The 18,114-nt window shown below is 40.3% G+C and overlaps 1 protein-coding gene across 3 annotated transcripts in view; it reads right to left on the bottom strand.

Moving 5' to 3' along the window:
- The window catches only part of Ubap2 (ubiquitin associated protein 2), an 86,431-nt gene that overhangs the window by 46,112 nt on the left and 22,205 nt on the right, over nt 1–18,114 (bottom strand). For 2 of the 3 annotated variants that reach the window (XM_027403353.2, XM_035439924.1), the window contains exon 2: nt 17,285–17,424. In XM_027403353.2, the coding sequence (XP_027259154.1) occupies nt 17,285–17,383 (99 nt within the window). In that variant the 5' untranslated portion in view covers nt 17,384–17,424. Of the gene's footprint in view, nt 1–9,912; nt 9,950–17,284; nt 17,425–18,114 lie in introns of those variants that run through there. The other variant, XM_027403354.2, reaches the window with a different exon arrangement.

The following is an 18,114-nucleotide window of genomic DNA, read 5'->3' as shown; positions in this document are numbered from 1 at the left end:
CATTTTACATTTTGTTGTTTTGAGACCAAGTCTTGCCTACACTGAAGCCAGACCTGGTAGGACATGCCTTTCCCACTTTAATCCCAGCACTCTAGAGACAGAAGCAGGAGAACTGTGTAAATAAGATGTTAGAGGCCTACTTAAGGAATTCCAGGACAGCCAGGGCTATCTCTAGATAGATAGATAGTAAAGCAGATACCCTAGGTTGGCTGTGAACTCACTCTGTAATGAAGAAGGCCTTTGAACTCCTGTTAGGCCCTGAGTAGCTGTTATTACAGGATTGTGCCACTAAGCCTAACTGGATTTTCCTTATTTTCTTTCTTGAGCTATCTTGCTACATAGCCCAGTCTTAAACTCTTCTTTCTCCATCCTTAATTTACAAAGTCAAGAGATTACATACAGGCATATGCAACACTATGCTTGGCTCCTATACAGTATCTTAAATTTTAGAAAAATAGCAGGGCAGTGGTGATACACACCTTTAATCCCAGCACTCAGAGAGGTAGAAGTAGGTGGTTCTGTGTGTGTTCGAGGCCAACATGGTCTACAGAAACCCAAGACAGCCAAAGCTACACAAGAAACCCTGTCTCGAAAAACCAAAATCCTTGAGAAAAATACCAGGATTAGGCCAACAAGTAAATTATGTAAAAGAGATTAAACTTTCTGTCATATCTCTACACAAGTTTTTAGTAAAGCTAGCATTACTTTAAATGTTCATTTCTTCAGTTACTGTCTGTTTGACTGCTCTTGTGCATGCACAGTGTAGGTGTGTGGCATGAACAAGCCAGAGGAGGAGTTAATCTCTCACAACCTGGGTGGGGCCCATGTCTCCTTGGTTAAAGGAAGCCAGGAAAACACCAAAGCTCCTGCCTCTGTCCCTCAGAGCTGGGGTTACCTGGTGTGCCCAGGAGTGCCAGCATGTTACATGGGTGCTGGAATCCAAAAACCAGTCCTCAAGATTATACAGCAAGTACAATGCTGAGCCATCATTCCAGGTCCAGTTTACTGTCTGGAAGGAGAATTTTTGTTGCTATTTTTTGGGTTGCTGTTGTCACAGTTGATTTTGGGGCAGTCTTATTATGTAGCTCAGCCTGGACTGGAAGTCACTACATAACCTAGACTGACCTCAAATTTAAGATAATTCTCATATGCCTCAGCCTTTAGAATGCCAGATCTATAGGTGTGAAACACCATGGCCAACTAAATGTTTGTTTATTTAGGAGAAGGCAGCCTATGGCACCCATGTGGAGATTGTTTCTCTCCTTCCAACATGTGAGTCTTGGTAAATAAACTCAGGTGAGATTTGTCAGAAGCACCTGAGCCCTCCCCACTAGCCCTAAATTACCATTGTTTGTTTGTTTTCTTTTTTTTTTCTTTTTTCTTTTTTTTTTTTTTTTCTTGAGACATTGTCTCACTGTGTATTCCTGGACAGCCTGGAACTCACCAAGCAGAGCAGGCTGGCTTTGGAACTCTTATAGATCCCTGTGCCTCTGCTTCCCAGCGCTGGGATTGTGCACCACCATGCCTGGCTAGATTAGCATTCTCAACTAAAGTCTGCATTAACTCCTGAACACATTTAAAAACCTAAATATGTGGTCAAGTGTGGCACTGTGCTGTAAAACCACGACTGAGGAGAAAGAAGCAAGAGGATCACAAGTTCAGGAGCCAGCCTAAGTGACAGAATAAGACACATTCTCAGTCAATACAGCAATCAAAGCTTTTCTTAGGTTTATTTTAAGAATCTCATAAAGGCTGGGCAGTGGTGGCTCACGCCTTTAACCCCATCACTCAGGAGACAGAGGCAGGCGCTCTCTGTGAGTCTGAGGCCAGCCTAGTTCCAGGACACCTCCAAAGCAATGTCTCAAAAAAAACAAAAAAACAAAAAAAAAAATCTCGGCTCTAACTTTATAGTCAAAGACAATCTTACACTTCTGACTTTCCGATTCTACCTCCCAGTTAGATGACAAGCTTGTGTCGCCATGCTCAATTTATGTGATACTAGGTCTTAGGCATGCTAAGCAGGCACTGTACCAACTGAACTACAGCCCAACTCCATTCAGCTTTTACTACATATTTCACTCATTACAAGGAACCTTAATCAAGATGCATGGGGGAACTGGCAAGTTCTGCATCATAAAGCACCTTTCACAAGGCCTTTCCATTTCCTGTAGGTGGGTAATAAGAATTCCAGCAGCTGCAGCCTATTATATCCAATCTAAAAGCTAGTCTTGTCCTCCCAATCTATTCATGCTGCCAAACACTACTGCATTACACCCAGAAAGATGTCTGTACAGAAACTCAATGCCCATACTTGTTGACAATGTTAATGCAATCTCTTCCAGTATACACAAGGACCAAATACACTTTCATTTATTCATACTGCACACCAGATAGCCATTCCCTGGATCCACCATCAACTGAGAAGTCCCACTACTGTAGACAAAGGCTCAACAACATGTTAAGTGCCAAAAGGAAGTACAGCCTCTGAAATGGAGCCTTCATGTTACATTGAATCTGGATGAGAGTCACTTCTGAGTGAGACAAAGCCATGAGTGGTCCAGATGCTAAAATTCCACAGGAATAGTCTGTCCTGTTTCATTAATACAGCACCTTCCACTGCTTTTCGTAGCATTGTATATCACTTTCACTTTAAAGTGGGGTAGGAGATGGGAACTGGAGAGATGACTCAAGAGATTAAGACCAATGGTTACTCTTGAAGAATACCCAGGTTCAGTTTCCAACACCCACAAAGCAGCTCACAACCATCAGTAACTCCAGTTTCAAGAAACCCAATCAATAGCTCCTTCTGGTCTCTGTAGTACCAGGCACACATGGTACACACACACAAATTGAAAAAAACAAAAGCACAAAAAAATTCATACATATAAATGAAAATAAAATTTTAGAGATTGTCATGGGGCAGAGAAGACAGCTTATTTGGTAAAAGTACTTGTGCAAGCAAGAGGACCTTAGGTCAATACTCAGAACCAATAGAAAAAGATGAACATGGAAACACAGGCTTATACTCCTTCCACTGAGGAGACAGAGGCAGGCAGACCTTTGTGAGAACAGCTTGGTCTACATAGTGAGGTTCACATAGTAAAAGCTACACAGTGAAACCCTGTCTCAAACAAAACAAGTAGAAACCCACCAAAGGGAATGGGCTAGCACTATGTCTCAGCAGGTAAAGGTATGGTTACATGAGCCTAGTAACCTAAATTCAATACCCAGAACGCTAATATACACTTGAAAAGAAGAGAACAACTCTACAAAGTTGACCTCTAACCTCCATATTCACACCATGACATGCTTGCCTTTATGCGTATGCACATGCAAGCTTATATGCCTTCATGCACGCACATTCTCTCCCTGTCTCTGTCTCTCTGTCTCTCTCTGTCTCTCTCTCTCTCTCTCACACACACACACACTTTTAAAATACACACGGGTAGTTAATTAGCCACGATGGCAGTGCTAGTCTGTAATCTCAACACTCAGGGCAAGAGGATCACGAATCACAGCCAATGAAGCTATGAAAACCCCATCTCAAAACTAAACAAACAAAAACAGAAGAAAGCATTCACTCCTTAAATTTAAAAAAAGCCAGGCATTGGTGGTGCACACCTTTAATCCCAGTACTCAGGAGGCAGAGGCATGCAGATCTCTGTGAGTTGGGGCCAGCATGGTCTACAGAGTGAGTTCTAGGACAGCCAAAGCTACACAAAGAAACCCTGGTCTACAGAGCGAGTGTCAGGATAGGCTCCAAAGCCATACAGAGAAACCCTGTCTCCAAAAAAAAAAAAAAAAAAAAAAAGAAAAAGAAAAAAAAAAGAAAGAAAGAAAAGAAAAGGAAAAAGAAAAAAGGGGGATGTCAATCATGTTGATCACGTTAAATTTAATTCACAACTGGGTCTACTTACTCATACTCACTAGTGAGACTGAGTTGGAGGAGCTGGTCAAGTTGAAAGCTACCCCAGACTGTGTAAGAACTTCCAGATCAACTGAGTTACAAAGTAAGACTCTGTAGAGGGGTGGGGGGTGGGGAATTGTGGGTTTTTTTGGTGGTCCTGGAGACAGAAGCCAGGGTCTCTAGCAAGGTAGGTAGGTAGTTACGATTCTACTGAGCTAGCTAGGTACAGTACTACTACTTGCTCAACAGTTGACTCAAATTGGGAGGGAGGGAGGGAGGCAGGCAGGTGTGTCAATAATAGATAAAATACTCAGCCACAAACAAAGAGACAAGATTTAAGAGTAGTAATCTTAGAAGTAAAAGAGAAAGGAACATTAGAGAGATGTCAAGGCATGGCAACACACCCCTAAAATCCCGGTGCTGAAAAAGGGGAGGGAAGACAGCCTAGCAAGACAGTGAGACCTCACCTCAAACAAATTAACAATAAAAACGAAACTTGAAGGATTATAAAAGGAAACCTAGAACAAGTATGTGCCACCAAATTAGATAGCCTAGACAAAATAAAAAATCCTGGAATGTACATAAATGGTCAGGATGCAATAGTGTGAATCTATAATCCCAACACGTCTACCAAAGGATGTGATGGGAAAACTGCTTAGGAAGTTCAAGGGCCAGCTAGCCAGAAAGGGGACGGACACGCAAAGATGTCCTACATATCCACATTTTGTCTTGTGCCGCCCACATCACATCATACAAACATAAAAAAGAATGGGGTGGGGAGCATCATCTACTAAAAAGGGAGACTCAAAATAGGTTAACTAACTAAACTGTCATCAAAACTTCCCAGAAAAGTAGGGCATGGTGGATCACACCTATAATCCCTAGCACTCATGAGACCGAGGCAGGAGGCAGGAGGATTACAATGTGTTTGAGGGCTACCTGGGCCATGGTGACCCCAGCCTGGTTTACAGAGTAAGACTCAATGAATGAATGAGTAAATAGATCATGAAAACAAAGTAAAAGCATAGTCAGTTTCTCTAATTAATCCTAATTCACAAACTCTGAAAATTGACAGGAGACACTTTTCTAACTCTATCCAAACCAGGACTGTAGTAACATCAAAAACAAAGACATAAATAGGCATACTTTATCAATAGACAAAAAAATTATCAAGCCAGGTGCTGGTGGCGCACACCTTTGATCCCAGCACTCAGGAGGACCTCTGAGTTCCAGGCCAGCCAAGGATACACAGAGAAACCCTATCTAGAAAAAAAAAAAAAAAAAAAAAAAAAAAAAGGTTAGGTGACGGCACACACCTTTAATCCAGTGACTGAGGCAGAGGCAGGTGGATCTCTGGGTTCAAGACCAGCCTGGTTTACAGAGTGAAATCCAGGATGGTTTCCAAGCTACATTGAGAATCTTGTCTCAAAAAAAAAAAAAAAAAAAAAAAAAAAAGCCAAGCATGACACATCCCTTTGATCACAATAGAAGTAGGTAGCTCTCTGTGTGCTTGAGGCCAGACTGATCTATGTAGTGAGTTCCAGAACAGCCAGGGCTTCATACAAAAACCCTGTCTCAAAGACAAAAACAAAGAATCCAAGGATATCTGTTCATAGCACTTTCTCTAAACACTAACAAGGGGTAAAGTCAACAGCAAGGAAATTAGGCAAAAAAAAAACTAAACAATATGACATGATCTAATTTCATGTTTGAAGATATAAATTATGTTTATGTATAAACAGAAAAATGGACCCTAAAAAACACCCTTCAAATATGCATAGCATATGGCCGGGTGGTGGCGCACACCTTTAATCCCAGCACTCGGGAGGCTGTGAGTTCGAGACCAGCCTGGTCTAGAAGAGCTAGTTCCAGGACAGCCTCCAAAGCTACAGAGAAACTCTGAATTGAAAAACAAAAAACAAAACAAACAAACAAAAAATATGCATGGCATCTTGAGAATAACACCAAACAGTTACCAAACAGTTAAACAAGGTAGGGCTAACAATGATCTATCTGGTCAACAATTATCAGTCTTTCTAGAAAACAAAAAAGTTCTTATCTTTAGTAATTACAAAACCAAAAACAGAACTTCTATTTCACTGATAGATAGGATCCTGTAACTCAAGTCTGTGCTATCATGCCAGACCCAACTGTGTTAATGACTCAAAACTGAATATATACAGCAGAAAACACATTTATCACGATGTCCCTGCTAGGCACTGAGTAAGCTTTTTAAACATCCAACAATGAGGCAACAGGAACCTGGACTATTACAGAAGTAGCCTTAATAAGGAAGCAAGGTATACAGAGTTTCGTTTTTCTTTAACTTACTAGTTGATTTTGTGTGTATATATCTGTCTGTCTGGAAGTCAGAATCCAACAGCACACGGGAGGACTTGTGGGATTCAATTCTCTCTACTTTCACTATTCAGGTTATGACAATAAAATTCAGGTCCTCAGGCTTGATATCAAGTGTCTCTACATGATAAGCCATCTCACTGACCTGAAATATGAAATATGAAATACTTCGGCTATTTAATACTTGAAGACTGAGTAAAGGGACTCTACAAGTGCAAAGATAATGAAGTGAAAAGAAAAACAGAGACAGAAGTGATAGTTGGAGTTAAGAGCCTGACTGGGAGAAAGATTGTTAGACAGATGGATGGATCATTAAAGTGATTATTGCACAACTATGAAGACCTGAGTTCAAATCCCAGCACTTACCGTGTGTGTGTGTGTGTGTGTGTGTGTGTGTGTGTGTGTGTGTGTGTGTGTGTTTCCAGACAATGTAGCCTGGCTGTCCTGAAACAATACTTTGTAGACCAGGCTGGCCTCAAAATCAGAGATCTACTGGCCTCTGCTTCCGTAGTCCTGGGATTAAAGGTATGCACCACCACTGCCAAGCTAACTTATCCATTTTTTATGAGGGAGAGGGAGCTAGAGGTGGGAGTTTAGTATATGGAAATATCTCTGAAGAAAACAAACAAACAAAAAAGGACAAACAGGTATTATAAGTGCTAAAAGAGATGAGCCCTGGCTGAGCTACAGTCAATGTCTCACCGAGAAGAAAAAGGGAAACAAAAGAGGAAACAATTTTAACTGGGTAAAATAATAGATCACATGTAGCTCCTCGATGGCAACAAGATGAGAATTATTACAAAAATACACATGGTGGGGCCTGGAGAGATGGCTCAGAGGTTAAGAGTACTTGCAGAGATCCTGGGTTCAATTCTCAGCAACCACATGTAATGAGATCTGGTGCCCTCTTCTGGCCTACAGGCAGAACTCTCTATATATAATAAATAAACAAATCTTTAAAATAAATGTGCTTGTGTAATATGTGTATGTATGTATACACACACACACACACACACAGTTGGTGCCAGGAAGGAGGACAAAGAGCTATAGTTATGTTATATATTGACATACCATCACAAAGAGCAAATATGAAGTGGAAATGTAGCTAGCTCACTAGACCACTTTATCTATCATGCGTGAAGCTTTGCATTTGATCCCCAGCACCACACAAAACCAGAAATGAGAGTGGAAGTACATGCCTATAATACCAGCACTCAGGAGGTACATGAATGGAATCAAGAGATTAAGGCTGGCCTCTGCTACAGAGAATTCAAGACCAACCTAGGGTGAATAAGACACTGTCTCAGGCTGGGTGTGGTGGCTCACATCATTAATCCCAGAACTTGGGAGGTAAAAGTAGGCCAGCCTGGTATACAGAGCAAGCTCAAGAACAGCCAGGGCTACTCAGTGAAACCCTGACTCAAACATGCCCCCCCCCCAAAAAAAAAGAAGAAAAAGACACTGTCTCAAAATAAATAAATTTGTGGGGACAGGAGAGATGGCTCAATGGTTAAAAACACTTGTTGCTCTTATTAAAAGGACCCAGGTTCGGCCGGGCGTTGGTGGCGCACACCTTTAATTCCAGCACTCAGTAGGCAGAGGCAGGCAGATCTCTGTGAGTTCGAGGCCAGCCTGGTCTCCAGAGCGAGTGCCAGGACAGCCTCCAAAGCTACACAGAGAAACCCTGTCTCAAAAAAAAAAAGAAGAGGGAGGGAGGGAGGGAGGGAGGAGGGAGGAGGGAGGGAGGGAGGGAGGGAAGAAAAGAAAAAGGACCCAGGTTCAATTCCCAGCACTTACATAATGCCTCACAACTGTAACTCCAGTTCTAGGGGATCAGATCCCGCTTCTGGCCTCCACAGGCATTTCATAAACATAGTACACTGACATACATACAGGCAAAATATTAATGTTCAAATAAAATACATTTGAAAAAGGGAGAGGAGAAAAAAAAAAACTTAACATTCCACCACTTGGAAGGCAAAGGGAGATGGATCTGTGAGGTCAAGCCAGCCAAAGCTATGTGGAGAAACCCTGTCTCAAAAAAAAAAAAAAAAAAATATATATATATATATATATGTGTGTGTGTGTGTGTATATGACACTTTATATATATATATATGGAATGCATTGGTTTGAGAGTTTCCAGAGAAAATATTTCATGGCGTAATGTCAAAATAACATTGTGCAAAGGGGCTGGAGATGTCTCAGCAGTTAAGAGCACTTGCTATTTATTCTTTCAGAGGACCAGAGTTCAGCTCCCAGCAACCACATCAGACAGCTTACAACCACCTGTTACTGCAACACCAGAGGACTGGACATCCACCCCTGCCCATCCTCCAAGGTTGCCTGCCGCCAACACTAAATGTGCACATGCCCACAGATATTCACACATACCCCATGTTTTAAAATGATAAAAATAAATATTTTGCTTTGTTTTTAATCTCATAGAGTCCAACAATACAAAGAATAACAAAGCCAGGAAATGTGGGGGTTATCTTTCTGAAAAGGGGTATGAAAAACTAATGGAGTCTGAACAAACAAGAGCAACACTGCTGGCTTTATAGAGAATGTTATTTTGTTTTGTGGTGCCAGGCAATGAACTAAGGGCTGGGCAAATACCCCACCACTGGCTAGGCCTCCAAGAGCAAGGCAGCAACATTTAAGCCTAAAAATTCCTTAAGAAATGTTCATTATCTGTAATTATAGACAACTTTAAGAAACATTTTATTGCTTGACCTTATAAAAATATCATATAAAATATTAATTTTGGGGCTGGAGAGATGGCTCAGAGGTTAAGAACACTGACTGCTCTTCCAGAGGTCCTGAGTTCAATTCCCAGCAACCACATGGTGGCTCACAACCATCTGTAATGAGACCTGGTGCCCTCTTCTGGTGTGCAGATATACATGGAAGCAGAATGTTGTACACATAATAAATCTTTTAAAAAAAAAAAAACATTAATTTTGGGTTGGAGAGATGGCTCAGAGGTTAAGAGCACTGGCTGCTCTTCCAGAGGTCCTGAGTTTAATCCCCAGCAACCATATGGTGGCTCACAACCATCTGTAATGAGAAATGGTGCCTTCTTCCAGTGTGCAGGCATATATACATGTAAGCAGAACACTGTATACATAATAAATCAATCTTTATAAAAAATATATAATTTTAAAAAGGCATCTGCATCAACAAGCATGGACAAAGATTTTCAGTAAAATAATTACCAATGGCCTCAAGCACCATTTTATTCCCTAGATGTGTCTCTATATTTTCACTTTGAAAGTTTCATTTGTACATTTCTAACCAGAAAGACACTATTCCTTGTCTTACTCACATGTATTAACTACTGATCTATTGAAAACTAGGCCTTTTTAGTTTAAGTATTATAACTTTACAAACATTCTTTACATTTGTCTGTGAAATCATTGCTTTAATTCTAAACAGAGTACAGACTAGACAACTTCTGAAAGCACAGCTGATTCACTTAGCAGCTGTTAATAAGCGCAGTATTACAACAGTAATAGTCTCAGTCAAAATGTTAAATTGTGTTACCTTTATAAAATACTCTACAAACCTTAAGATACTTTATTCAACAAACAGTTTAATTATTCAATAAACAAAGAACCAAACATAAGAGTATAATAGGGAAGTTACCAGGCTGAGCTCAAGAAGTGTCAAGAGGTCTGTACAGCTTAGGGAAAAAAGAGGAAAAAGCAGGGTCAACTAATAATTCCAACTTAAAACAAGGTTTATGCTCCCTCCCCAACAGTTTGTAATTCCAGTTCCAGGGAACTCTGCTGCCCTCTTCTGGCCGCCAAGGGCACCAGGCACACAAGTGATACACAGATATATATGCAGGTAAAACAACCATATACATATATAATTTTTAATTAATAAGAAAACTATGCTGAAAGATTCTCTAATGAACCCATTTCTTTCACTGGATGGTCTTCCAGAAATCTTTGGATAACTTATTGAAGTAGGAATATCTCCTTGGTTTACAATTTTTATTTTATCTGGGGCAGAGGTTGATATGGGTTAGCCAGAAACTCAATATGTAAACTAGACTAGCCAGGAACTCACAGCAATCTTTGCATGTCATCCGAGAATTAAACAATAAAATATTCAGTTGACCTATTTTTGACTATTTAAATTTTTGTGTCTGTGTATGTGTAATATTTTATTCTTTGTGTCTGTGTATGTGCCCATTCATACACATGTATATACACAGAAGTGAGAGGACAGACAGACAGAGTCTCTCTATCCATCATGTAGGCCCTAAAAACCCAACTCAGGTCATTAAGCTGGGCAGCAAATACCTTTATCCACTGAGCCCCGATTTTATTTTTTAAACCATCCTTATAGATGGGCATGGGAAGCCATGACTGTAATACCAGAACTAAGGGGGTAAAGGCAAAAGGATATTAGTAATACATTTAAGAGCAATCTTCTCTAAATAGTTGACACTGTCTCAAAACAAAACAGTAACAAAAAAAATCTGTAGGCATATTATTTTGCCTAATTATTATTATTTGTGTTGCATAAATACATATTTTCTTAAACAGAAACCACATTGTTTTCATTTCTTTTTTTTTAAGATTTATTTATTTATTATGTATACAACATTCTGCTTCCATGTATATCTGCACACCAGAAGAGGGCACCAGATCTCATTATAGATGGCTTTTGAGCCACCATGTGGTTACTGGGAATTGAACTCAGGACCTCTGGAAGAGCAGTCAGTGTTCCTAACCTCTGAGCCACCTCTCCAGCCCTGAAACCACCTGTTTTCTATAATATTTGATATAATTTTATTTTCTACTTGCTTATATTGTTTTCTGAGATGGGGTATCTCTATGTAGCTGTGGAAATCCTAGAACTTGCTATGTATATGCAGACGAGGCTAACCTCTAACGTGCAGAAATTTGCCTGCCTCTGCCTGTGTGCTGAGATTAAAGGTATGCAATTACCACATCCTGCCATCTTGCTTTTTAAAATTAATTTATTTATTGTATGTATGTGGGTATGCATATCCTCGCAGAGTACCCATGTGGAGGGTTTTTTGGATTTTCAAGACAGGGTTTCTCTGTGTAGCTTTGGAGCCTATGCTGGCACTCGCTCTGGAGACCAGGCTGGCCTTGAACTCACAGAGATCCACCTGCCTCTGCCTCCTGAGTGCTGGGATTAAAGTCCTGAGCCACCAACACTCGCTGGAACACTTCTTTAATCTTGTGAGACCCAAGGTCAAACTCAGGTTGTCAGTCTTGGTAGCAAGGACCTTTACTGGCAGAGCCTTTTCACCGACCCTGACTTCTAATTTGTAATCCTCTAAGCCTGCCTACTGCTGGGATTACAGGCATGAACCACCATGTCCACCTCAAATTTCAAATAATAATTTTATAATTTATGTGGAATAAATATACAAAAAATTACCACTTTCTGATAACAATTGTATATAATTTCTAATTCCTTATAATCATTCTGCAAAGAATTAAAACTGTTTTGTATTTTAAAACCAGTTGGCCTCTCTGAGACACTAGAGGAATACTAACTACTTTGTTCTGGTAAAACAGAACAAACTTAGAACCTATTATATCATAATATGGTATGTAAAATACAAATCACATCCAGTTGAGGCTACAGTTCAGAAGCAGAAAGAACATTTGCCTAATATATGCAAGCTTTTGAGTTTGATGCCTACTACTGAAAAGGGGGGGGAAATAATAGATCACATTTACTTATACCAAAAGTATATAATTAATTCTAATCATAAAGTATCATATAAACTCAAATTCAAAGATAATGTAGAATATAACTATCCTATACTCTTTAATATGTCAATGACAAGAAACTGAAGAACAAGCCTATCCTACTAATGGCAAACTTGAAATTCCAGCTATTCAGGAGGCAGAAGTGAGGGAGGCTGAGAGGAACAGCCTGTGCTGAGCATAAACTGAGTTGGCATGGGGAAGAGGAGGACAAAGAGAGACACTGACTGGAGAGAACTGATGCCTACATATACTTAACTAAAAAGGACAGACGTTATATTGCCATGAACAAAAGCACTCCAGAAATTCTATCTTGCCTAATTAATAAAGATGTAGACCCAGGCCTGGTGGTGGTGGCCCACGGCTTTAATCCCAGCACTTGGGAGGCAGAGGCAAGAGGATCTCTGTGAGTTCAAGATCAGCCTGGTCTATAAGAGAGCTAATTTCAGAAAAGGTTCCAAAGCCACAGAGAAACCCTGTCAAATAAACAAATAAATAAATAAATTTAAAAAATGATGTAGGCCCAAGACCCAAACTCAGGTTTACACAAACTCAAAACAGCTCTTTCAGCACTTAACTTGGACAGAAAAGGTCTGCAACTGGCCATTTAGTGAACAATTACTATCCTAACCAATACTCTTTAAGGTAACTTACAGGAAATATTTTTATATTGTAATTAACATATAATTTAACAATCATTTTCTCTTCTCTCTGGGGTCTCTCGCAGCGTAGGCTGGCTTCAAACACACTATAGCCAAAGATAACCCTGAACTTCTGATGCTCCTGCCTCCATTTCCTGAGTGCTGAGATGAGTACAGGCTTGTTCCACCATGGCCAGTTTTCATGGTGCTGAAGACGGAACCCAGGGATTCGGGCATGTTAGGCAAGTACTTCACTATAACTAGGTTACATCCCCAAGTGTGTATTCATGTGTATATTGTGCTGGGTCTTGAAACTGGCACTTGATGTATGTTAGTCAAATGTTTTACCACCAAGCAAGAAACACCTCAGTCTAACATAAAAATGTCCTAGTAGTATCCTCCAAATAATTTTATAAAAAGCAGTATCTGAAAATAATTATCAGCAAGTGCATAGTGGTGCATTACTTTAATCCCAGTACTCAGGAGGCAGAGGCAGGTGGATTTCTGTGAGTTTCAGGCCAGCCTGGTCTTCATAGCAAGTTCCAGAACAGCCAGAGATACTCAACAGACTCTATCTCAAAAATGAACAAAAAGAAAATTTAATTATTTCAGCTACATGTCAGGCTATGACAAGAAGATGGCTTGAAGACAATTTTTTTGAGACCATCTTGGGGCAACTTCATAAGATTCCATTTTTTAAAGCCCTTTTTACTATTATTATTATTAACATATGTGAGTACAGGCTTGTACATGCCATGGCATGCATGTAAAAGAAAACAGCTTTTTGTGTCTTCCTGGGCTTGTCAAACTCAGAACTCGAGGCTTATATGGTGTGAGCTTTAACCACTCAGCAATCTCACCATCCTACAATACCACAACCACATAGTGGCTCATAGCCATATGTAATGGGATCGCATGTCCTTTTTTTTTTGTTTGTTTTGTTTTGTTTTGTTTTGTTTTGTTTTTCGAGACAGGGTTTCTCTGTGTAGCTTTGGAGCCTATCCTGGCACTCGCTCTGGAGACCAGGCTGGCCTCGAACTTACAGAGATCCACCTGCCTCTGCCTCCTGAGTGCTGGGATTAAAGGTGTGTGCCAGCAACGCCCAGCCTCTCATGTCCTCTTATGAGATGCAGGTGTACATGCAGACAGAGCATATATTTATTATGTATATTTATCTTATAGATAAAATAAATCTTTAAAGAAAACAAAACAAAGGGCTGGATAGATGGCTCAGAGGTTAAGAGGTTAAGCACAGCCTGCTCTTCCAGAGGTCCTGAGTTCAATTCCCAGCAACTACATGGTGGCTCAGAACCATCCATTATGAGATCTGGTGCCCTCTTCTGGTGTGCAGATATACATGGAAGCAGAATGTTGTATACATAATATATAAAATAAAATCTTAAAAAACAAAACAAAACAAAACAAAAGAACAAAAAAAAACAGGAAACAGGGCTAGAGATGGCTTGGTGGTTAAGATCACTGATTGCTCCTCCCAAGGACCCAGGTTGGATTTCCAAACACACATGGTAGCTTACAACTGTCTATTAACTGTGTATGTGGTACAGATATTTATGCATGCAAAATACCCATACACATAAATAAAATATAAAAAAGAAAAAAGACACGATGGTATACATCTATAAACCAAGTATGCATTCAATTAGACAGCAGCCTGGATGATATAGCAAGCTGGACCGACCTGAGCTATGACATTCTGTCTTAAAACAAAAAAACAAACAAACAAACCAAGCATTGGAGATGGCTCAGCCATTAAGAGCACTGGCTGCTCTTCCAGAGGACCTAGGTTCAATTTTCAGCACCCACATGGTGGCTCACCATCTGTAACTCCAGTTCCAGGGGATCCAACAGACACCCTCTTTTGGCCGTCACAGGCAGGCACACACAGTGAGCAGACAGAAATACAGGAAAATGCACATATATGTAATATTACTTTTGAATAAATACCTTAAAAAGCAAAGCAAATAAACAAAAAGCCCAAAAAAAGAAGCAGGAGGATCTCGAACTCATCCTCATTGATCAGTCAGCAGCTTTTTCCTTTAGGCAATCTAAGTCATCCCTCAAAGGCTCCACAGAAAGGCTATTAGTGAAAATCTTTTAATGTAGTCCAAATTCCAGGGAGGCTGAGGAATGGAAATTTAAAGTTTTGAGACCAGTACTGGATACCCGAAAGCTCTGGGCCATCCTGGGCTACATAGCAAGACCCTGTCTCAAACTACTGAAAATGAAACACAATAAAAATAAAACCCTTTTAGAAGGAAAAACAAAACAAAACTAATTCCCTGTTCTAGTCTGCAAACTGGCTGACAATCCATCCAAGTCTGCTAGCAAGGTATACAGGGTACCATTTGCATCATTCACATTTATTTGGCCTTCCTTCAAAAGCTCATACTTGTTATGGAATATTACTTATCAAGTAAAAGAGTATTACTTTTGTTTATGCTGCTTTTGTCTAACAATATAAAAATGTGTGACATTGTTTATGCTGCATTTGTTTAATTATGTAAAGATGTGTTGCTGTTTCACCTTGCCTGCCTAAAGTCTAATAAAAAGATGAATGGCCAATAGCTAAGCAGAAGAGGGATAGGCGGGGTTGGTGGGCAGAGAGAATAAGTAGAAGGAATCTAGGCTCAGGAGAGAGGAGGGAGAAGAGAAAAGAAAACGAGGGCGAGGGGGAGATGCCAGGGGCCAGCCAGTCAGGCAGCCGCCAGACAGCCAGACATGGAAGAAACAGGAAAAATTAAGACATACAGAATAAAAGAAAAGTACAAAGCCATAAGGCAAAATGTAGATACAGAGAAGCAGGTTACTTTAAATTATAAGAGCTAGTGGAATAAGCACAAGGCCAAGCATTCATAACTAATTAACAAGTCTTCTTGTCACGATTTGGGAGCTGGCTAGAGGCACAAAAGAAAGCCTGTTATACATACTTTTTTTGTTTGTTTGTTTTTCGAGACAGGGTTTCTCTGTGGCTTTGGAGGCTGTCCTGGAACTAGCTCTTTTAGACCAGGCTGGTCTCGAACTCACAGAGATCCACGGGCCTCTGCCTCCTGAGTGCTGGGATTAAAGGGAGTGCTGGGATTAAAGGCGTGCGGCACCAACGCCTGGTACTTTTTTGTTTTTAATGATACAATTTCTTTTTAAAGACTAACTTTATCATCATCATCATCATCATCCCTTCACCTTTGGTTATTCTGACCTATATTTCTTCATTAATTCAAGACAATTCATTAACTAAACTTAAAAGGATAGCCTAGCCGCAACAGTTCTCTAACAACAGGGTCTCCTATGTTGTTCGATTCTGGCTAGCCTGAACTTGCTATACAGACCAGGCTGGCCTCAAACTCAGAGATCTGCCTGCCTCTGTCTTGGGTGCTGAGATTAAAGGACTGTGTTACAACACTCAGCACAGCAGTCTTTCTTTGTGAAGAATACTGATCAGAGTTAAAGAACTTAGGGGTAAGCACTAACATAGGAGATATTTATCTGTTAATAGCAGCCAAAAAAAAAAAAAAAAAAAAAAAAAAAGCTAGTTTTAGATTCAATTTAACACAAGAATTATGTTAAAAAAAAAAAAAAATTCTAGGGGCTGGAGAGATGGCTCAGCGGTTAACAGCACTGACTGCTCTTCCAGAGGTCCTGAGTTCAATTCCCGGCAACCATATGGTGGCTCACAACCACCTTGAATGAGATCTGGTGCCCTCTGCTGTATATGTAATAAATAAATAAAATCTTAAAAAAAAAAAAAAATTCTACTCTGTACCAAACATAATAGAACACTTCAGTATGAAATTACATGAAGCTCCTGAAAAGAATAAGGGACATAACTGGTTGATATAATACTTGCCTCATATGCAAAACCCTATGTCCCAACCCAATATCAGAAATAAAACAAAGTATCATAAAAGTGAACCATGGTAGTCCAAGTCTGACACCCCAGCACCTGGGAAGCTGAAGCAGAGCAACATCTCTAAGCAGATGGCTCAGTGAGTAAGGGTCTTTATGGCCAACCCTGACTCCCGAGTTCCATCCTGAATTCAAATGGTACAAGGAGAGAACTCGCTCTCTCTAGCTGTCCTTTGACTTCAAAAAGCACAATGATCTATGTGCACGTGTGCATGCACAAGCTTGCACACACACGGTTAGTAAATGTAAGGATAATAATGAACATATGAAGGGGGAAAGATACTGTTTCTGTTAAGAAGCTTGTCAACTGGATCATTATAGTACAGACATGTTCCGTGCTGTACTAACATGTCTCACTTCACTTGAAAGAATAACAGATGAGCTGGGCGTGTAGTTCAGTAGTAGAGTGCTGGTCTAGAACACAGGGGCCCTGGGTTTAATTCCTAGTGGTATAAACTGGAACATGAGACAAAGAAGGAAGGAAGGGAACTGCTGTAGCAGAGATAACAACTGAAATTCAGGCTTAAACACATGCTTCTCCTGGAACACCGTTCGATTGTACCATCGTCACATCATCCCTTTCGTATACTACTTATTTAGTTTGTAAACACAATGCTAAATCCTGAGTTCCCTAGAAAGGAGCTATTAACACATTCCTTCTCCCTCACTCTTTTAGTCTAACCCAAGACTTACCTGTATCACTTGTTTCTGTGGCTGTCCTGCATGTGTTGTTGGCATCTGTGGTTTTTCCCGAGCACCTCGGCAACGATCATTGCTCACCGAAGTCATCATATACAGAATATACAAAATAATGTATGTACAAAATACAAAATCTGCAACAAAGAAGGCATTGTAAGCAAAACTTCCAAATCATGGCAAAAACAAACATCTAATGGGGGTGACACACAAAATAAAACATTCAGAATATTTTTTCAAATAGAGCTAAGTATGGTAATGCACGCCTTTAATTCCAGCACACAGAAGGCTGAGACTGGGAGATCTAAGTTGACGCCAGCCTGGTCTACACATAGCAAATTCCAGGCCAGTCATGGCTACAGAGAGATTCTGTCTCAAAGAAACAAAGGAGTGGTGGTGGTGGGGAGGCGGTCGGGGGAAAGACAGACAGACAGACAAGAGAGATGGCTCAGTGTTTAAGCACTGGCTGCTCTTCCAGAGGTCCTGAGTTAAATTCCCAGAAACCACATGGTGGCTCACAACCATCCATAATAAGATCTGGTGCCCTCTTCTGGCATGAAGTTGTACGTGCAGATACACTCATATTCATAAAATAAATTTAATTGAAAAAAGAAAATAGCTGGGCTGGAGAGATGGCTCAGAGGTTAAGAGCACTGACTGCTCTTCCAGAGGTCCTGAGTTCAATTCCCAGCAACCACATGATGGCTCACAACCATCCATAATGAGATCTGGTGCCCTCTTCTAGCCTGCAGGGACACATGCAGACAGATCGTCGTCGTATGCATAATAAATAAATCTTAAAAAAAAAAGAAAGAAAATATCTAAAA

Source organism: Cricetulus griseus, chromosome 2, assembly GCF_003668045.3.
Source record: "Cricetulus griseus strain 17A/GY chromosome 2, alternate assembly CriGri-PICRH-1.0, whole genome shotgun sequence".
Lineage (NCBI taxonomy): Eukaryota > Metazoa > Chordata > Mammalia > Rodentia > Cricetidae > Cricetulus > Cricetulus griseus.
The sequence above is the reverse complement of the archived record's forward strand: the minus strand, read 5'-3'. Positions and strand labels throughout refer to the sequence as shown.